The sequence below is a fragment of the Pagrus major genome, chromosome 20, assembly GCF_040436345.1.
Source record: "Pagrus major chromosome 20, Pma_NU_1.0".
Taxonomy (NCBI): Eukaryota; Metazoa; Chordata; class Actinopteri; order Spariformes; family Sparidae; genus Pagrus; species Pagrus major.
The window spans coordinates 4201879-4224097 of record NC_133234.1 but is presented as its reverse complement, the minus strand read 5'-3'; the positions used below and the strand labels follow the sequence as shown (position 1 = coordinate 4224097).

Sequence of the window (22219 nt, the reverse complement as noted above, 5' to 3'; positions counted from 1 at the left end):
AGAGAGCGTGAATGTATCCATGACAGTTGACACTCAGCTGACACTCAACATCATGGACAATTTACTGGTGAACCTGTCGGCTCTTGGGAGAACATTAGCTACAATTTTGTCAGCGTTCACAGCCTACAAAACCCTCCTGAAGAGGAGAAGGAAAAGAAGATTTTTAATGTTACGAGTGCTGTCGGAGTTTGCTGGAGGGAGACCGCGTCATTCTCCATTTGTTTGGGAACGTCGCCGGGTGAAGGACTTTTGGGACGTCATACCACGTCATGATTTATTCGCAAAACCTGTTTCCATAACAAAAAGTCGCATTTTCCTTTTATCGATACGCTGACAAATCCACCCCCTCCAAGTGTAAAAACTTTTTTGCGAATGTACTGCCTTTTTTCGAATTTCTGGCGTTTCCATCCAAGTATTGATTCGCAATTTTTGAAAATGTGAATAAGAAAAGGTGGATGGAAACGCAACTAATGAAACATTTAAAATGAGAAGAATAATGGTGAATGATTTTTGTGTAACAACCCTGTCCATGATGTCTGTGTTTTTGTAGGAAATCACCTTTCCTAAAATGGTGGCCAACTGTTGTCGATTTCTCTGTTACTTCTGTCGGATCAGCCGTCAGAACCAGAAAGCCATGTTTGACCATCTCAGCTACCTGCTGGAGAACAGCAGTGTTGGCCTCGGTGAGTGTGTTTGTGTGTGTATGTTAAACTGAATCTGCTGGGTTCTTTGTTTTGTTTTGTTTTCTCTTCTTGAGTTAAGATTATTAGTCAAATTAATGAAATGTATAACTAGATAACTAGATGTACTCATATTCACTGTTTTTCGAAAATGGAGATCCTCTGCTCACTACTTCCTGCTTGCCACTGTTTTTGTTCAAATTCTGTGAGTTGTTTTCTTCCTGCATAATATGTCAAATTAATAATCTCTCCTCTCCTCTCCTCTCCTCTCCTCTCCTCTCCTCTCCTCTCCTCTCCTCTCCTCTCCTCTCCTCTCCTCTCCTTCCTCTCCCTCTCCCACTCCCACTCTACTCCTACTCTACTGTCCACAGCATCTCCTTCCATGCGAGGCTCTACTCCTCTGGATGTGGCTGCAGCATCAGTGATGGATAATAATGAATTGGCCCTGGCTTTAAGAGAGCCAGACCTGGAGAAGGTTAGCATTAGCACAAATTAGCACATTTCACATTTGCGAAGCTGGGAGCAGCCAGTATTTAGTCATTGGACCCTTGACTATCCTCACTCTCTCCTTCCTTCGTTCTCTACAAACGTATCCAGTCGCCATCACCGCACTTCTTTGGGGGCACAAGCTCCTCCCTTCTTATTCCCGAAAATTCAAATCCTTGTCACGAGACTTGGATTCTCACCCTACACCAGTCCCTCCATTTTCAGCCACCATCCACGTCTGATCCCTCTGTACTTCCACCTCTCTATCTCATCTCGGCAAACAACCTTGAACAGCCCGTCTCCTCGACTCTGATATCTGACGAGCCCATAGCCAGTAAACCTTTTTGGGGATAATGAAGCCACTCAAAATGGGGAGCGTGCTTATTGAGATGTACCCCCACTCTGAGTCTCAACCTCCCTGGTTCCTAGACGGACAAGACACTCTACAACCTTATACGATCCCCTCTTCTTCATCTTGATCTCTACCCCCCCACTTTTCTTATCCATCCACCGATCTCAACCCCCTTTCCATATGTCCAACACACTCGACCCTCCTTTCCGTCGTCCAACGCACTCGACCCCCCTTTCCGCCGTCAAACGCACGTGACCCCCCTTTCCGTCGTCCAACGCACGTGACCCCCCCTTTCCATCTTCCAACACACTCGAGCCCCCTTTCTGTCGTCCAACCGCACTCGACCCCCTTTCCTTCCGTCCAAGCACACTCGACTCCCCTTTCCATTCATCCAACGTACTCGACTCCCCTTTTCCTTCATCCACCTACCTCGACCCCCTGTCCCTACCCTCATCAAGCCTTCTATCAATTAAAATAAAATTACCTTTACACTAAACGAAGGCATGGTCTTTGGTAGTGAAGTGATTGATGGTAATCAGAACGGAAACACTTGGTAGTAAAATGCCGTGATGATGAAGTTTCTTAACATTACAAGTTGTGAGAATCGTAGACTCTTAAGCTTTCATCAGGCATATCATAAATGTGAACAGATGCATATACCAATGGTGAAGGTTTTTTTAAATTTTGAATCAAGCTGTGCTTCCCACAAATTAATCTGTCATAAATTCAGGTGTGCATAGATTTGCTTTTGCTTTTTTTTTTTTTTAAATAAGTTATGCAGGCAATCGTGTGGGGTATACAACATCTTTCTTGCGGCTTTTTCCTCCTTTGCAGGTGGTGCAGTACCTGGCCGGCTGTGGGCTGCAGAGTTGTGTGATGCTGGTGCGTAAAGGATACCCTGACATCGGCTGGAACCCTGTGGAGGGTGAACGCTACCTTGACTTCCTACGCTTTGCTGTCTTCTGCAACGGTGAAAATTTAAACAGTTTCAACTCACAAATCCCCTTTCTCAATGGGGACTATGTTACTGGTCAAATCTATGCAATGTAATGTTGTTGTCAAGAACACCTCTACTCCTCTGTGGCCAGGTGAAAGTGTGGAGGAGAATGCCAACGTCGTGGTGAGGCTTCTGATTCGTCGACCAGAATGTTTTGGCCCTGCCCTCCGCGGTGAAGGTGGTGATGGTTTGTTGGCAGCCATGGAGGAAGCCATTAAGATCTCCAAGGATCTGTCCAGAGACGGTCCCTCTCCTACATCTGAGAGCAGCAAGACACAGTAAGACTTCATCATCATGTCTCATTAATTGGATGTCATAGTATTAGATAATGAGATTTAAGGGAAATATCACACTATATTTACAGCTACACTGTGTCTGGTTATCTATCTGTATCTGCATTTACCCAACACACATGGCTGCTGTCACACCTGCAATGTTCCTAACCTTTAGAAAACCTTTGATTTAAAATTAGAAAGTGTTTGAGACATGAGCTATCTATGACATGTTATTGTGTGTGTGTGTGTGTGTGTGTGTGTGTGTGTGTGTGTGTGTGTGTGTGTGTGTGTGTATGTATGTAGCAGTGACATGATGGAGGAAGAGGAAGATGATACCATCCATATGGGAAATGCCATCATGACCTTCTATGCTGCTCTCATTGACCTACTGGGCCGCTGTGCTCCAGAGATGCATGTGAGTGACACCACACTGCACACACACAGACAGACAGACAGACAGACAGACAGACAGACAGACAGACAGACAGACAGACAGACAGACAGACACACACACACACACACACACACACACACACACACACACACACACACAATAACCTAACCTATTTTGTGTCAGTTGATCCATGCTGGTAAAGGTGAAGCAATTCGTATCAGAGCCATTCTAAGGTCTCTGATTCCTATTGAAGACCTGGTGGGAGTCATCAGCATTCCATTCTCCATGCCTAACCTGGCTAAAGGTAAGCAACCCCATCATTACCCACCCCACCTGACATGACATGCATGAAACAGTAATCTTGATTTGAAACAGGTCCAGTATGGGATCAAAGATGAAAATGTGCAGGCAGTGATTTAGTTGATGGTTAAATCTCAACTTTAATCTGGTTATGCTTGTGTTTATTTGTTTGCCTGTGCATGCATAGATGGGTTGGTGGTGGAGCCAGACATGTCAGCTGGCTTCTGTCCAGATCACAAAGCAGCCATGGTTCTGTTTCTGGACCGAGTCTATGGAATAGAAGACCAAAATTTCCTGTTACACCTGCTGGAAGTCGGGTTCTTACCAGACCTGAGAGCTGCTGCCTCTCTGGACACTGTAAGTGTGTGTGCGTTTGTCTAAACAATTGTGACTCACTCATCTACCTTGTTTCAAGCAGCTTTAGCTTCTGATAAACCCACTGTACACTGCCTGCTCAGCACCAAACAGCAGACAGACACAGTTTGAGACGAACATCGTGGCGCATTTAACAGCTAATGAGCCAGATATTCTTCTCAGGAGTTGGTGGAGACCAAACCAGAGCTATAGGACTTCCTTTAACTGGGTGGCCAGGAACACCAGTTCATATGAATGCTTATGTTGCTCAATGTCTGCTGGATGTATAGTTTGCTTATTTGCTACAACAACGTCACATATTGTGATATATTATGATGTTGTGTTACCAGATGTTTCAATGCCTCCAAGTATCAAAAAAATCCATTCATTCGGCTTTAAATGGAACAACCTAAGAAGACTCTCACTTACTATCAGGCATTTCTTGGAGCTGGACTTCTAGTCTTTCTCAGACACAAACACACCATGCTCCTCTTTAATCCCACTACCCTGAATGCACATTATTCCCAGACCAAAGATGCTAACACATTCAAACAGTCTTTTCTCTCACCTCTCTTCTCCTGTCTCTATGTTTGTGTCAGGTTGCTCTCAGTGCGACAGACATGGCCCTTGCCCTCAACAGGTACCTGTGTACAGCTGTGTTGCCTCTTTTGACTAAGTGTGCTCCACTGTTTGCGGGTACGGAGCCGTTTGCCTCACTGATTGACTCCCTGCTGCACACCGTTTACCGCCTGTCCAAAGGCTGCTGCCTCACCAAAGCCCAGAGAGATGCCATAGAGGAGTGTCTGCTGGCTGTTTGTGGGTAAGATTGGATTACAACAGAGGATAGCAAAACAGTAATGCATGTGATAGAGTTATCAGAATTCCACAGTGTAAATTATTGTAATAACACTTTGGAGGGTCATGTAGGCTGTAAGATGTTTACTGGATTTTAGCTGATTTATGGCTATGGTTCTGAACAACTGATGTGTCAGCTAATCTTATTTAAGATTCAGTTTAGAACTTATCAGAACATCCATAAATTTCCGCCAAACAGTAACTTTTTTCAAAGGTTTATTTAATAGTCATTTTACAACACCAGGTTTATAGAATAAAAAAAATAAATAATAATAAAGAATTTCAAAACAAATTCACAGAAGAATTGCACTCTTTTGTAGGCTCTAAACCTGTGCAAATAATTCATTCAATTCATAACCAACAGCACAGATAGCCACGTGCAGTTAAAGTGAAAATTACTCTTCAGAGAGTTGGTGTTAACTAAAACACATATACAGTGGTATGCACAAGTTTGGGCACCTCTCTGAGATTTCATGATAATTTGCTCTACCTTTATAAGAGAAGATCACAGCAACAAGATTTGTTTTCCTACAGAGATGTAGACATTTGAGTGTTTTCCAGACCGAAATTCTTAGAGTAGCATTACATAGTTTTATTATAATAAAATAAAATGTAAAAAATGGGATGTACAAAAGTTTGGGCACCCTTTTAATCACATTCATTTCAAGACCTGTAGGGATTTATAGCTGACAGGTTGCAGCACAAAATTGCTTTGATTACCCCCTGAGACCTTCAATTACAAAGACAGGTGGAACCAATCATGAAAAAGGCTGTTTAACATAGGTAATTGCTGGCTGTGCTTGTCATAGGTTCTTTCTTAGAGTGTGGCAACATGGGGGCCTCTAAACAACTCTCCACTGACCTAAGAACTAAGATAATTCATTATTATTAATTAGGAGAAGGGTACAAGAAATTATCTGGAAGGTTTGGACTGTCTGTCTCCACAGTCAGAAATGTAGTGCAGAAACGGAAGGCCACAAGAACAGTCCTTGTGAAGGAAAGATGTGGTAGGCCGAAAAAAATACAGGAAAGGCACAGGCAAAGGATGGTTAGAATGGTCACAGACAAGCCACAGACCACCTCCAGAGAACTACAAGAACATCTGGCTGCTGATGTTGTAGTTGTTCATTGTTCCACAATCCAGCGTACTTTGCACCAGGAAAAGCTCATTGGAAGGGTGATGTGCAAAAAGCCTTTCCTGAGTGTCCGTCACAAGAAGAGTCGCATGAGGTATGCAAAAGCACATCTGGACAAGCCAGAAGCATTTTGGAAAAAAATACTGTGGTCAGATGAGACTAAGATTGAGTTATTTGGTCAGAACAAGAGGAGGTATGCATGGCGAAAAAAACACACTGAATTCCATGAGAAGAACTTATTGCCTACTATGAAATTTGGTGGAGGGTCCATCATGTTATCGGGCTGCGTGGCTAGCACAGGTGCTGGAAACCTTGTTAGAGTTGAGGGCCACATAAATTCCTCTCTTTGTTTAAATGCACATAAAAATGTTTCTGTTGGACCAATAAAAATGATTTCACTACTGAGATGTTTCTGTTTCCGGAAGGTATAACATATGTTAAAATGAAGTTGCTGCTTCAAAAGCTCAGCAAGTGACAAACTGATGCAGTGATTTTCCTAAGGGGTGCCCAAACTTTTGCATACCACTGTATAATGTATGGGGTGCCTTGTCACAAAGGTTTGTTATCGTCAGCAGAGTCTGCTCGGCTGGCCTGGAACACGGTCCACCCATCAAATGCAACAGCTTGATCCAGGATGTTGAGGTGGAGACACGTGTCTGTAAAGATGTGGGCACAGCAGTCTTATTTCACATTGTTTGGCCAGCCTGAGACCGATTTTTGTCCATTTCCTCTTCCTGTGACCAGACATTAGCCAGTAGCAGCCTTAAACCAAGCCGAATTAGCATCACTCTCACCCCGACTCCTTACTCCTTGGGGTGGTCTGGCTGGTCAGGTTAAATGGTCGAACAATGCTAGGGGCAGTGATCATCTCAAGTCTGCTGCTCTTTATCCAAACCTGTCCTTTCTTCTCCAGTGCTGTTGAAAATATTTCTGCCAAAGGCAATATGTTTTTCAGCAATAAAGCCAAAAAATAACAGTGAGAAAACAAAAATAGAGCAAAATTTGAAGGAGCTACCGGGGGCTGCATGCATCAGTGTTGCTATAGGGTGTGTCTTATACATTGCCACATGGATAATCACAATCAGAACCAAAACAAGGCCAAATTGTGCTCAGAATCAGTTATGACTGTCTTTGCACTATAATATCATGAGCACAATGTAGCTTGTTAACCAGGCCTTGAGAGGTGGTGGATAGCATTTTTTCAAGAAATGTGCATTTAATGGTGCTATCGTAAGCTACTATACATTCTTTGTGAAACTGCCCCCAAGAGTTTAGTCATTTTAACTATATTTTGTGAGCATTGCTTTCTGTTCCTCTAATTGCAACTGTGCTTCACTCTCAACAGCTCTGGGTTCAAGTTGGTTATTGCTGCTAATCACTATATTTGTATTAATTAATTTCCCTGTGACGATTGGTAATAGTTTTGCAGGACCCAAAAGCAGACAACGAGACTTTTAGTTTCATGAATTTTATTGATGGTCAGGTAATAGTGCAGGTGGAATAGGTGGCAGTGGCCGAGTGCAGGGAGGCTTCGTGAGCAAAGGGGTTACTTGAGGTCGTCAATGCTGGGCAGGTGGGTAGCTCGCTTGGTGGCTGTGCTTTGGCTCTTCCTCGTTGAGGCACAGAGTGGAACTTGGGTAGGCAGGCTTGGAGAGTTGGTGCGGTGGACTGAGACGAGGGGCAGAGGTGCATGTGGTGGAGGCTGGTGGCTTATGAGGCTGGAGCCTTAAGGGAGATGTTCACACTTGAGAAGACAAGGAGAGACAGGGTTAGGTCCGTTGGAGAGCAAAGGTACAAGCATACAAAAATTAACTAGAGGCTTGAAGGTATGATCTACCACATAGTAGAGTCGAAAACAATCTGGCAGCGAGTGAGGAATAGACCAGAGCATTTAAGATGGAGTTGATGAGATTTGCTGCAGGTGTGCGAGACAGAAAACTCCAGCCCTCCAGAAAAGACACGCCCAGCCTCCGCCGCACCCCTGAAACACACAGGCAAAAACAAAACACACCAAGCAAGGAAAATCCACACAAAATCTCCAAATCATGACATTCCCAACTCATTCACTTTTCATTTTTCTGTGATGAATTTTTCGAAAGCAGTTTCTCTTTCTGTTTTCTTATTTCATTGTTTCATTTACATTTGTTTTTTTCCCCTTGTTTTGTTTACTGTTTTTTTATACTGCTTCTGTGTGGCAGTGGAAATAACCAACTAATGTATGTGATCGTATCATGTGCAGTAAGCTGAGGCCTTCCATGATGCAGCATCTGTTGCGGAGGCTGGTATTTGATGTTCCTCTGCTTAATGAACACACCAAGATGCCTCTAAAGGTGAGATTTCAAAATTGCTTTTCAAACAAATGTGCAGGGACTTTACTTGTTTAAGTAGCATGGTGGTTAGGCCTCTTGCCAGTGCCTTTGACCAAGCCACTGGCCGAGAGGGGAAGCTGGTCCCAAGGTGAACAAGTTTCACTGCATTGTACTGAGTATGGTTGTATGTGAATCATACAGAAAAATCTCCTTCTTCTAATTGAAGAATATTCATTTAACACTCCCATCTCCACTGTACATATTTTTACTGTCCTGTTACCTGAGCTTAGACAACAGTCACAAAGAGCCAGGCATAATTCACCAGGCCACCATGAAATTGTGATGATGTGTTGCTAATATGACAAGGAGAAGTTTATTTGATTGTCTACAACACATTCAGAAAATACACACATTTGAATTGCATAGTCAACAACACAATGCTTTTTCTACAAGTGTACTTCCTTTGCATCAGCATTTCTGATTTAAGATTTACTAAAAATATGTTGATCTTTGAGTGCCATCGGCAGCACTTCTTTTTTTTCTTGAGAAAATGGTTCTTAAAGCCAACAGATGACCAATGAATGGTCTCTTGACTTTCCCCAGCTGTTGACCAATCACTATGAGCGCTGTTGGAAGTATTACTGCCTGGCTGGAGGCTGGGGAAACTTCGGAGCCGCGTCAGATGAAGAGCTTCATCTCTCCAGGAAACTGTTCTGGGGAATATTTGATGCTTTGTCACGCAAGGTAAGGCTCAATAACGTGAATACAACTTTAAAACACTACCTCTTCTGTGAACATTTTTCACCTGTAGATTTAATTGGCAATGGCGTTTGTTAAACACCACACTATGTCCTTTGTTTTTAATAATAGACCACTAGCAGCAGAAATTAAATACTATGTGTATAAATGTAACAGTAGAACCGGAGGGTTAAAACTGCAGTGGGAGCATGACAATGCTGTCTTTTGATGTACTGTATAAGGGACTGCGCTGTGCATGTGTTTTCGCAATGTAGCGATATGACCAGGAGCTGTTTAAGCTGGCGTTACCATGTCTCAGTGCTGTGGCCGGAGCTCTCCCTCCAGACTACATGGAGTCCAACTACATGGCCATGATGGAGAAACAGTCGTCCATGGACTCAGAGGGGAACTTCACTCCACAGCCTGCAGACACTGCCAAGTATAAACATATTTATTTTGTCTTTGTGAAATAAGTTTGATTTCTACTTAACAAGTGTCTACATGTTTGGTCATGCTTATTTGTTAAAGTTATTTTTGGTGCCTATACAAATTCAGATTTTTGTTCCTTTAAGTTACAAAGATAGTAACTTGAGTTTCAGGTCAGCCTTGACATATATGAATCTGTTTTTTTCTTTTTTCTTTTCTGCCCTCACCAGTGTGACTGTCCCAGAGAAACTGGACTATTTCATTACCAGATATGCAGAGCACATCCATGAGAAGTGGTGTATAGAAAAGGTAAGGAGACAACGAGTCACATCAAAAATGATGTAGTCCTGTTTGTTTTAATGATGTTTCAGTAATTATGTTATGGAAATGCGTACATACATTTTAATATATCTCTCGTGTGTTTTACAGTTTTCCAATGGCTGGTCATTTGGGGAACAGATGTGTGAAATCTCCAAGAGCCACACCTTACTGAAACCATACAAAAGCCTCACTGAGAAGGTAGGAGCATGCAGCGGTCTGAATCTGGCTTCATGCTTTCATGAAATGTTTAATTTAGTTTTAACTTAAGCAGTTGACTGAGTGTCTTTGCATATAGCTGTGCTACTACACATTATCACCGAATGCGAGCTAAATCTGGCCAATTTATGGCTGCACGATTTGGATAGGTTCTATAGGTACCCGCTTTGGGCCAGATTCAGTTCTGGAATCCTGATTCTGGTGTATCATTTACCACTAGCCTGGAATAGTTGTGGATACCCAGTGTTATGGTCAAATAGGCATGTCAAATTTGAGCCACTGTTGGCCTAAGCTGTTGTTTACTGTGGTGGTAGCTTTACTTAAAGGTTACCTGTGAACATTGAGTCGTTGTCAGTTTTTGTCTAAAATTTGATCATAATCTTGCAGGATAAAGAAGCATATTGCTGGCCCGTCAGAGAGTCTCTGAAGACCATGCTGGCGTGGGGCTGGAGCATTGACAGAATTAGAGAGGGAGACCCTGCCAGCCTCCACAACAAGTCCAGGAGGATATCACAGGCCAGCCAGGTATACACAAACACACAGTGACACATACACACGCAATTACATACACACACACCATAAAAGATTAATTTACATTTTGGGTATTTATATAGAAAGTGACACCAATATATATCCTGTTTTCTTCAGCTGTCTTTTGAAGGAGCTCCAGCCTTCAGCCCCAGACCCATTGATATGAGCAATGTTACACTGTCTAGAGACATGCAGGTAGGTTACTGTATGCACCAGAGGAGAAAACAGTATATAGCGGTGTCACAACTGGTATTGACAATAACCGATAATATTAAAATGATATTCAAAAAGTGAAGTATTGATATCATGTTAAGAATAGACATATGATGTTTCTTTCTGTTCTTGCTTTATTATAGTAGGTGGTGGCAATTCACCTTAACACTGGTTGCCAAACACCATACAAAGAAAGAATTTTTCATAATTCTCTATATAATATTGTTATCGTGAAACCTTGTCGCCACAGTAATCATCAATGAATATCTGATATTGTGACAGCCCTAGTATATATACAGTAGGGTCAGAAAGTCTGAGACCACCAGTGAAAATACTTCTATTTTGCCTTTGTTTTGAATGTAATACTATTTTCTTGTCATTACAAATGATAATATAAGCCTAACATTACAAGTGAAAAGTTGAATCTTTGAAAAATGTTCATGAATTTTAGAATGATCTTGCAAAGCTTTGAGGTGTGTTTGGGCTCATTATCCCGCTGCAGTATGAAGTCAAATCAAGGGGGCTAAGGGGGGGGCAGTGCATGGAACTCTAAAACACATTCCTACAGTACTTATGAATAATTCCAAGTTAGACTGAGACGAACAGGAGAAAGAATGATATCACAGTTTCAAACTGGGGGCTGTAGCTCAGTGGTAGAGCAGGTGACCAGCGACCAGAAGGTTGCTGGTTCGAACCCCGGCTCCCCTGGGCGGAACTGAGCCACATGCCAAAGTATCCTTAAGCAAGATACTGAACCCCGAAATTGCTCCTGACGCGCAGCTGGCACCTTGTGTGGCAGCCTCTGCCGTCAGAAGAGGGCCCTGCGATGAGCTGGTGACTCGTCCAGCTCCAGTAACTCCAGTAACAATAAAAGCGATAAAGCGGTAATATCCCCGCGACCCTCACGGATAAAGCGGTTAAGAAAATGAGATGAGATGAGTTTCAAACCCACAGTGAAACATGTTGGTGGGAAGATTCAAGGTTGTTGTTCCCCCTCTGTAGTTTGACTCCTGCACAGAATTGTCTCAACTTGGACCAAGGATAGGTATCACATGCAAGGCAATCACATGCTCCACCCTCTGATTTGACCTTTGTGGAGAAGTATTCATAATGAGGATAATGAGCCAAAAACACACCTCAAAGCTTTGACAGAACTACTTGAAGACCCTCATGGACTTTTCCCCATGCAGGGCTATTAGCACTAAGGGAGACTAGTGATATCGTTAAACCCACTAGAAGATGTTGTAGATGATTAGATGAATTGAAATGTGCAGTGTAACAGAGCCAGATGTGTTTAACATTGTGTTTGTCCAGTCTATGGCTGAGCTGCTTGCAGAGAATTATCATAATATCTGGGCCAGGAAAAAGAAAATGGAGCTGGAAGCCAAAGGTACATATAAGACACATCCACACACAGTGTTCCCTAAACATTTTTCCTGATCTGTCATCACCACCAATTTTGTATTGTTGCCATTATTTGATGAAACAAAGACACAGACCAGAGTTTCAGCATACGTTTTGGACATAATAGTCTGCATTTTAGCGGTGTAAATGTGCTATTCCACTCATTACGAACTGTTCAACTGTGCATTTGAACTAGGATACAGATCATTAACGAAGCAAAGTACACTAATTTCCTCTGAGCTGATAGCAAGGACACTAATACTGAATTAAATAAATATGAATGCGTTTGAGGCTCAGTGTGCTTTACTGACCATTGAAAAGGGTGCTCAAACAAATACTGGTCCTGTCTGTGTCAGCCTGTTATCTTCATTCTTGATCCTGCTGTGTTGCTGTTGTCTAAAGGTGGAGGAAACCATCCTCTGCTGGTTCCCTATGATACACTGACTGCCAAAGAGAAATCCAAAGACAGAGAAAAAGCACAAGACATTCTCAAGTTCCTCCAGATCAACGGTTACACTGTGTCCAGGTAGGAAATAGGCTCTACACTTTACACACCGATTGGAGGTACTATAAAGCAAGAGTTTGTATTAGTTTGATTGGTTGAACTCAAGTATAAGCTGCGATATTTGCTTAACAGTTTGTGTAACAGTGTCTATATCTTCTGGGTTTGTTTTGACAAGCTTAAAGCAACATTATGTAGGTGCTAACTACAAAGAAAAGTCATAAAAATGTTATGTCTTGAAAACTCTGTGATCCTACCCTCTCACTGAAGATACATAGTGCAGAAACAAGTGAGTTGCGGAGTGGCTGTGACAGAGACACCATTCATCCGGTTACAAGACACTGTACCATCAAGATGATTTTGAAGCTGTTATTTTAAGGTAGAAAAGTTACATAATGTTGCTTTAAAGGGACAGTATGGAATTTCACAAAATATGCCTGTTTGCTCATATGTCTGGGCCAAAGTCCTGTCCTCCAGTATGATGGACTGGATGTGTTTATCCAAACATACCGCAGACAGTATAAGAAGAGCAAAACTGTTTGGCTAGCTACCCCAGTGACAGCTAAAAATTACAACTTTGAGATTTTGTGTACAGTTGACCCACTTACTCTCTGTAATGGATGCACAGATATCCAGTGGGTATCAATCCTTTCTTGTTAATCTGGGTAATATGAAAAGTCGGCATATTTCCCAAAATGTCAGATTATTCCTTCAAGATTGTGTCTGTTATTTCCAGAGGGGTGAAGTCTCAGGAGCTGGACACTCCAGCTATAGAGAAACGGTTTGCCTACACCTTCCTCCAGCAGCTCATCACATACGTAGACCAGGCACAGCAACACATGATGGAGTTTGGTGAGATGTTATTCAGTGAATAATAAGGAAATTACAGCTTTGAAATTAATATAATGCAATATCCATACCAAATACTTTTTGTGGGCTAAATTTATCTGGCTGGTGCAGAGAGGAAGGGGTTCTGTATCATCGAAATAACAGCTACATGCTGAGTGGGTGGCTACAATTTATGTGAGTGTAAATTGTATGCAGTTTTAATTTGCCTACTTGTTTTTAGATAAGGCCATGCAGATCATTAGAATGCCTAGTTTGCTATTGACAGCACCGACTCCCTGAAGCAAAGCGCTTCCTGGTGCAGGGATTTTGTGAAAGACACACCAGCACCACACAATGTGTCAAACAGTCCCCGCTGTTATTTTCTCTGTAAACCTACACACCAGTGGTGGGAAGGCATATATTCAGGATGGCTAATTCTAGTGATGTAACATAAGGCACCATGCACCACTAACAATTTAAAGAAGTAAGGGGGGCTGTTTTACAGACATAACACGTGTAGACTCATGTGAATCTGCCTTGAATCCATAGACATGAAAAAAAAAGACAGGTGGAATAAATTTCTAAATCACAGTGTGTATCCAGCTACTTGTCCAGTGTGAAAATTATTTTAAATCTTATATTTGGAGTTGCAAGTGTACTTCCCTCTGTGCAGTTTACAAGCTGAAGAACACAGTCTGGTAGTTACTGATGAAGAGGGTATTGGCTACCACACTGAATACTCTTTTCACTTTGCGCCACAAATTGATGCCTGTAAGATTTATGGAATGGGATTGAAATATTGAACCATCTCAAGAAATGTGCAGATGTCAAGTGAATGTCACCATGTAAATTTGTCCAGATCTTGTTGACATTGACTGTGTTCTTCCTGTTTTAGATGTAGGAACACGACAGATGGGGGAGAAGATTCCTCATGAGCAGCAGATTAAGTTCTTTGGAAAGGTCAGCCCTCATCACTCTATTTGATTTATCAATCCATTAAGTATTTAACTATGTTAACTTTGACCTTTGAGTGTTTTTATCTAATGTTTTCAAACACCATATTGAACTATGGGTTTACATTTCCTGAAGAAACCACTGAAGTTGAGGGTGTGCAATATGAAGATTATCTTATCGAACAGTAATCACTTGTCTGCAACAGTAGCCTATTCCAAATCATCGCATAGGGGTTACAAAAACTGCCATTAATTCAAATTACTTCCTATTAACCGATAATTAACAAAAGAAACATTTGATCTACACTGCACATGTAGTATAAACCATTAAATCAATTTTGGATGTGCCATATAGTTGTTCCTGACACAGCATAACTTAAAGGAACAGTTCTCTGAAAAATTTAAATTCAGTCATTATTTACTTACTCCCATGCTGATGAAAAGTTGGGTGAAGTTACATAGTCCACAAAAACATTTCTTAAGCTTCACAGCAAAACAATGTTGCAGCATTCTTCTAAACCACTGAAGTAGCTGGGGACTTGTTTTTAAACAAAAAATAAAAACCTACTTGTCCAGTGTAATCGAAGTTTCTGGAAGCCCAGAGATCCCAAACTGTTTTTAAAACTGTTACTGCACACCCTGTCCAAAATGGATGCATGAGTTACACCTTATGCCGAGGGTGTTTCATTCTTGGGTGAACTTTAAATTGATCTTTGATAGCATTTATGTTGAAATTATTTGCAATTCCAGTTGTATGAACACAGGCCTCTAAATAGTTGAAAGTTTGTGTGAAATAGATAATGATTATTTAGTGAAAGACTGTGGGACAATTTTAGGTAAGCCAGCAGCATAAAATAGTAGCATTGAGGTGCCCTTTAGCAAGACTTCTTAACGCTCACCAATTATTTTAAATGTATTTTTTGATTTAACCAAATTATGTGCATTGAATGACAAGTGTTGCAATGACACTGACTGCAAAAAACCCAAAAACAATAGTTTTAAAGACTTTTAACCCAGTTTTTTCTATTTTAAAGATAGACAGACGGTAATCACATTGAGTATCTATGTCATTTAACCCTCAGGTCGTCTTGCCTTTGGTGGATCAGTACTTTAAAAACCACAGGCTGTACTTCCTGTCCACAGCCATCCATCCAATCAGCAGCGGTGGCCACGCCTCCAACAAGGAGAAGGAGATGGTGACCAGGTGAGTGTCGCACATGATACAGCAACAGCCAGATAGAAGCCAACAATGCCAGTACTGCAGGATACAATACAAGTTTCTGTGTACTGTTGTTAAAATGTTGAATAAGGCCTTTGACTGTTATTTCCAATTGAATACATGCGTATATCAGTCATTGAGCTATTTGCAGTCTCAACAGCTTGACATCAGGCTGTGTGCCTTTTATATCTCTCCTGCTCTCTCCTTGTCCTTCTCTGGCTCTCTCTCACACCTTTCTTTTATCTCTTTGTTTCCCTCTCTACCTCTTCCTCTCCTTTCATTGAATCTTTTCAGTCTTTTCTGCAAACTGGGAGTTCTTGTCAGACATAGGATATCCTTATTTGGTAAGGACGCTCATGCCTAATGTTTCCACTTCTGCTCCCACTCTGCTGTTGTTCTGAGTGTGAGTGCCGTATGAATGAATATCATCACCAACTCTGCAGTTCCTCTCAGCTCTACTGAGCTTAGTAATAATAATTATTTTAGCTCATTGTTTTGGTTATAAGCCTCAAACTTGACTGTTTTGGTTCAGTCTCATTTCATCAGCACTATGTGCTCAGCACTAAACAGCCGAAACAGTTAGATTTCAGCTGGTGAACAATGTGGAGCATTTAGCAGCTGAAGAGCCAGAAATTATTCTCAGGAGTTGGTGGTGATCAAACCAGAGCTAACAGGAGAGTTAATTTTGGATTGTGTCTGCTGGAAGCATTAATAGGCAAATGTTGGCTGTCGACAAGTATTTCTTTTATTGATGAATTGCATGGGTATTGCTTAAAACTTCTTGTCAATTCTAGTGCTGATACCATACCCACGTTTAGGTAAATCAACTTTGGTGATTATATTATATTTAGGTCAGGTAGGAATTTAAATCTGAAACTGTCAGTAATTTCCAGAACAGAAATCTGAACTAAAATAAACATCTTAATATGTATTTTGGATTTTTTCCAAAATACATATTAAGATGTTTATTTTAGGCACTGTTTGTTCTTTTCATGTTTTTAACCACAGAGCATTACAGATAAATTGAATAAATTGAATAATCCCAGTGAGCAAAAAGTGGTCTAGATCACGTCTTTTAGATGTCATTTATGGACATCCAAAGACGTCTAGAAGACGTCCTCTGGGGAGCCAGAATGAAAGTTTTTTATACGTCTTTTCTGGACGTTGTATAGACGTTTATATGGCCATGGGAAGATGCATACACTGTCTCTTAGCCATGCTGTCTCTCCACCCCAACTGGCATCTTTTTTCTTTGGTCTTTTTTCAGTGTTTTTTATCAACTGATTATGGGCTTGCCAGACGTCTTTTGTCAATGTCGTTTATCGACTAATTCTGGCTGTCAGTGGACGTCCAGATCATAGCCAGTATGAACGTCTATTCTCAACTAATTCTGGATGTCAGTGGATGTCTAGATTATGGCCTGATTGGACGTCTTTTCTCAACGTCATTTATCGACTAATTCTGGCCGTCAATGGATGTCCAGATCATGGCCTGGCCTAACTGACATGATATGTTGTCCAAAACGACGGACATGATATCAACATATCATGTCCGTCCACAGACATTGCTTGCTCAGTGGGATGTGAATATGTATTCAAATAATTTGGCCATTATTTGTCCATAATGTGTTTCAAGCAATACAAAGAAACACCAGAAGCTTGAGTATTATGTACCTTGTCTGTAGGAATGGATTCACTCTGGTCTTCAGGTCCTCTGAATGATATGAAGTGGATTCTGATTAGGGATAGGAAAACATTGGTTAAAGGTGTCCTGTTTAATTTTCTTGTAAACAAACAACATGACTGTTGAAAACCTCATCAAAACCAACTGCATGTATCCTTGAGGAATAGAGAACTTGTTCAATATAATTCTTTCCTTGCAAAACATTTGATTAGATTTTTCTGAAAAGTTTGAAATGTGCATTGTTTACATTGAGTCAAGTTACTAGCACTCTTCTTTTTCACTGCCTTTGTTTGCACATTGCTTTGTTTCTTATGTTCCAGCAAGCTGTAGATCAGTTGAAGCATCTGAAATGATTGGCAGGAATGTGTATTGAATTGTAACAAATCAGGAGATCCACATGGACGTGTACAGCACTACAAGTGGTCAAAAACTCCACTGGGTACCTTTTAAATGTTAAGATCAGATGCTAGGGAATTGATCTAAGTCGGTGCTGTGCCTTTGACCATTTACTGAGCAAAATATATATTTGTGCAAGCAATACTGAGGACAGAGTGAAGATCCAAAATTACTTACATATCATATTACATAGGAACTTCTGTCTGCGACACATTATAGAATAAGTTATTCCATAGGGGTTTGCATCTGTTATTGTCGATATACAGCTATGTGCTTTTGTGGGACTGAGAGACAGATAGAGGATGAACATAAGAACATTATCAAATAGTGTGTGCATGGATGTTTGTGCAAACATGCATGATATTGTGGGTGTGTGTATACTCATTCTCTGCTCAGCAGCTGTGTGTGGTGAGGATTGCCAATTGTTCAAATTATTCGGGAGCTTCAAAGTCAAAAGATGTTCCACCTCTGCAGACTGAAACAACTGGAAACAGACACATTTAGCAAAATAAAAGATATTTATTTTTAATATTTATCAGGCTGTCAGATTATTGCGTTCTCATCCTGTTGACAATGTTAAAGGCTTGGAATTAATAAGATTGTATTACTCACTTATGAATATAAAATGATAAGCTTTTATTTTTAAAGGAACATCTTTTTTCTTTTAATATGATACTCTGCTATGTTATTAAGCACAAACTTCTGAGTCTTAAGATTTGTTTTTCTTTGCTCTTATTGAGTTGAAGAGGGCTGTTTTGTTGTTTTGTGTGTGCTCTAGTACTCGACTATTCATACTCCTGACAGACAGGAACCTCAGTTCCTACTGTCAGAGGGTTTCCTGTCACATAATCCTGTCTACTTTCCAGGTAACAATGCAACATCCATAGTCAACTGTCTGCAGATACTAGGACAAAGCCTGGATGCCAGGTAAGGAAAGACATACACTGTGTGTGTGTGTGTGTGTGTGTGTGTGTGTGTGTGTGTGTGTGTGTGTGTGTGTGTGTGTGAATAATGTTAAAGGTAACAATGTTTCCCCTTGGATGGAGTTGTAGCAGCGCAGGGTCATGTGGGCAGAATGTTTTTCTGTACTTTTATGAAGTGTTCCATCTGGGAGATTTCAATGTGATGCTTGCAGCAGAAGGGCCCTTTAAGCCTTAGTACCTAAAGGGCTTGTGTGGTGTAATAAGCCAGTCTTTTAAACTCATTTGTTTATCTCTGAGGGGAGTCCCAATTATTTTGTAGCCATATTTTTCACATTTCATATTTTTACCATATTTTTTTTAATAAACAAGCCATTATTTTACTGTGAGCCCTGTCAACCACTGGGTGACCGTTAACATCCACTTGGTGTGACTTAGCAGCAAGCAAGCTGTCATTCATTTTTCCAATTATTTATTCTGAACTAGGCTTTAATTTCCCTCAAATTAACTTGTATCACCATTGTTGTATTATCAGACAATTTTAACTTACTTACTTTTAACAACATTTTCAATGATAAGATAACTGCTGTTTATGATAACCTGGCCAAATAGTCGTTAATCTCTCTGAGGGAATTTGATTGACAGCTGTTGCGTGTCACGGTGCCCCTCGCACACAGTAAAGATGTGAAAGGATGAAATAATCTCCTCTCTTCGCCTCACACAATATATGTACCTTGAGTGAATGGAGGAAGTGAAATTGACTTGGAAGAAAATAAGAATGTTTTTAGTACTAACATGGCGTAGGGGTAAATGTCTGTCTCTTGTGGCCAAGGTGAGTATTACCACAACAAACACTTAAAATTCTGGCAAAACCTTTTATTCCCAACTGTTTCACAGATAAAAAAAATTTAAGGAACCACGAACCCTTCGTTTTCACCTTTCACCAGATTTTTTTTCTCACTTGCCTCCTAGGGCTTTATTATGGAATGAATCATTATGTAAATGTAGAATATGCACAGATCAAGGAGTGGAAGAAAAAGAAAAGTGGTTCCTTTTCAAGGTTTTGGGATGGTGAATACTCTCAGAGCTGCATTTCCAAAATGTGGCAGATTTCTGCCTCTTATCGAAACTGAGGTCCTGGCTCTGTACTGACGTATCAGTATAATTTTTAAATGGAAATAGCAAGCCAGTAATGTTTACATGTTATGAAAATGAGAAACTGTGTTGTTAGCTGTATTCTGGGCTCAGATACATTGAGAGGAATCAGCCTAGAAATGGCGTTTCATATTGACCATTAAAATGTCCTGCTTAGGGGCAGAAGAGATAAAAACAAATCATTTTATTAAAAGTACCAAACCTGGCTTAAATGTCCGGCTCTTTCTTTGAAAGAGTCTGATCCTGGCATTTTACCTGTGATATAATATGGTTTGGCTGTTTGTCTGTCTTTGTTTCCTTTTCGTTTCTTTATTATTCACGAGTATGTCATTTGTTTAAATTATTTTCAGGGGCAGTGATCAAGTCATAGAATGTGTGTTTTCTTGCACTTTCTTGCATTAAAATACAGTTGATCTATCTTGTAAAAACAGTAATGTCAAACCTATCCTATCCTTTCCACATGTATCAGGACAGTGATGAAGACTGGTCTGGAGTCAGTGAAGGCCGCCCTGCGGTCGTTCTTCGACAGTGCAGCAGAAGATCTGGAGAAGACTCAGGAGAACCTGAAGCTGGGTCAGTTCACCCACAGCAGAGAGCAGCCACGAGGTGTCACTCAGATCATCAACTACACCACCTTTGCCCTGCTGCCCGTCCTCTCCTCCCTGTTTGAACACATTGGACAAAACATGTTCGGAGAAGACCTCATATGTGCGTACTGACGTTTGTTGTTCACATTGCAAATGACTGAGGTGAAATCAGAACAGTTAATGTCTTCATGTTTCATTTTTAAGGATAATGTCAGATGTACATTTACATTTACATTTAGGGCATTTAGCAGACGCTTTTGTCCAAAGCGACTTACATGTACATTTGTCACAAGAAAAAACCACAACATATCACCGTCGATAAAGTAGAAACAAAAAAATAGGAACAATTTTCAAGCCCTCATCTGAGCAAAGTAGCTGCTATCGAGGATACCTTAAGTACATAAGTGCTATGATGTAAGTGCTAAGGGTAGGAACATAAAAGTACTTTTTGGGGGTGAGTCTAGTGAGTCTTGAGTTTTTTGCGGAAGATGGCGAGTGACTCTGCCGTCCTGACTTTGGTCGGGAGTTCGTTCCACCACTGGGGCACCAGAACAGAGAAGAGTCGTGACTTCGCTGAGCGACCTTTGTTTGCTCTCAGTGATGGCGGTACCAGCCAGCCAGCTGATGTAGTAGAGCAAAGTGCTCGCGCTGGGGCGTGTGGTCTGACCAGGGTTTGGAGGTAGATGGGTGCAGTTCCGTTGACGGCACTGAAGGCCAGCACCATCGTCTTGAATCGGATGCGGGCCGCAACAGGAAGCCAGTGGAGGTCACGGAGGAGGAGGGGTCAGCATTCTGGATAAGCTGCAACGGTTTAGTCGCAGAGGCTGGGAGTCCAGCCAAGAGTGAGTTGCAGTAGTCCAGGTGGTAGATGACCAGCGCTTGAACCAGGAGTTGCGTTGCGTCCTTTGTGAGGAAAGACCGGATCCTGCGGATGTTGTAGAGGGCAAATCTGCAGGATCGGGCCACCGTGGTGATGTTTGGGGGGGCAGGTCAGGATAGTCCGTCGTCGGGGATTACGCCCAGGTTCCTCGCAGTCGATGAAAGCGGTACCATGTAGTCCTCGACAGTGACTGACAGGTCCATCCTTGAGGGACACGTTTCCAGAAAGCAAGGTTTGGACAAGGAGCCATTCCACATGACCTGAAAGGTGCGATTTGTCAGGTATGATGTGAACCAGGTTAGAGCAGAGTCAGCGATGCCAAGTTCGGTCAGGCTGGAGAGGAGGATTTGGTGGTTGACTGTGACAAACACAGAGGATAAGTCGAGGAGATGAGGACTGATGTGTGGGATGAGGCTCTGGCGGCACGGAGGGACTCAGTCACTGTGAGGAGGGCTGTCTCAGTGGAGTGAGCAGTCCTGAAGCCTGACTTATTAGCGTCAAGGAGGTCGTTTTCATGTACAACATAAAACTCCTCTTTTATTCTGAAGCAAAACTTTATAATTGTTGTTTGTTTTTTTTTTGTTTGTTTTATTTGCTTCCTCAAATGTAAACTGCAGTCAGTTTTGTTTGCCTCTCTTCTTCCAGTGGATGATGTCCAGGTTTCCTGCTACAGAATCCTCAATAGCCTATACTTCCTGGGAACCAACAAAAGCATCTATGTGGAGAGGTACAGTATCCCCAATACGGTACAATACAAGTCAAATTCAGCCTCGGCGAGATGCAGAAAACCTGGGTTGACTTATTGAGCCAATAACCGCCTTTGCGTGAAAGTTTAGTGTGATTGCGATTGTTAGAGTTAGTCAAGCCTTATAAATGCAACATATCCTCGGTATGTTGAACTTGCGTCTTAGTATATGCCTCAGCTTAAGAACCCCATGTATGATGTGCATCTTTCTCCAGCAAGCACTGTATTTGACTGTTGAAAATATTTAAGTTAGAAAGACAGGAAAATATAGCTGCTAAACGTTACACATGCACCACAAGCTACTGCTGGACAGTAGAACATTTAAGTAAAAAAATTTGTATCATTACCAGATATGTACACATTC

The 22219-nt window shown here is 41.4% G+C and overlaps 1 protein-coding gene across 1 annotated transcript in view; it reads left to right on the top strand.

The window, feature by feature from the left end:
- Window positions 1-22219, top strand: part of ryr2a (ryanodine receptor 2a (cardiac)) — a 190202-nt gene that overhangs the window by 95868 nt on the left and 72115 nt on the right. The window contains exons 47-70 of the mRNA XM_073490144.1: window positions 551-683; window positions 1052-1155; window positions 2353-2488; window positions 2607-2793; window positions 3097-3205; window positions 3368-3488; window positions 3672-3841; window positions 4438-4658; window positions 8069-8159; window positions 8742-8882; window positions 9152-9315; window positions 9533-9611; window positions 9732-9821; window positions 10227-10364; window positions 10488-10597; window positions 11858-11973; window positions 12390-12513; window positions 13226-13341; window positions 14213-14277; window positions 15353-15474; window positions 15784-15833; window positions 18435-18495; window positions 20113-20351; window positions 21756-21837. Coding sequence (XP_073346245.1) covers window positions 551-683; window positions 1052-1155; window positions 2353-2488; window positions 2607-2793; window positions 3097-3205; window positions 3368-3488; window positions 3672-3841; window positions 4438-4658; window positions 8069-8159; window positions 8742-8882; window positions 9152-9315; window positions 9533-9611; window positions 9732-9821; window positions 10227-10364; window positions 10488-10597; window positions 11858-11973; window positions 12390-12513; window positions 13226-13341; window positions 14213-14277; window positions 15353-15474; window positions 15784-15833; window positions 18435-18495; window positions 20113-20351; window positions 21756-21837 — 2969 coding nt within the window. The remainder of the gene's footprint in view (window positions 1-550; window positions 684-1051; window positions 1156-2352; window positions 2489-2606; window positions 2794-3096; window positions 3206-3367; window positions 3489-3671; window positions 3842-4437; window positions 4659-8068; window positions 8160-8741; window positions 8883-9151; window positions 9316-9532; window positions 9612-9731; window positions 9822-10226; window positions 10365-10487; window positions 10598-11857; window positions 11974-12389; window positions 12514-13225; window positions 13342-14212; window positions 14278-15352; window positions 15475-15783; window positions 15834-18434; window positions 18496-20112; window positions 20352-21755; window positions 21838-22219) is intronic.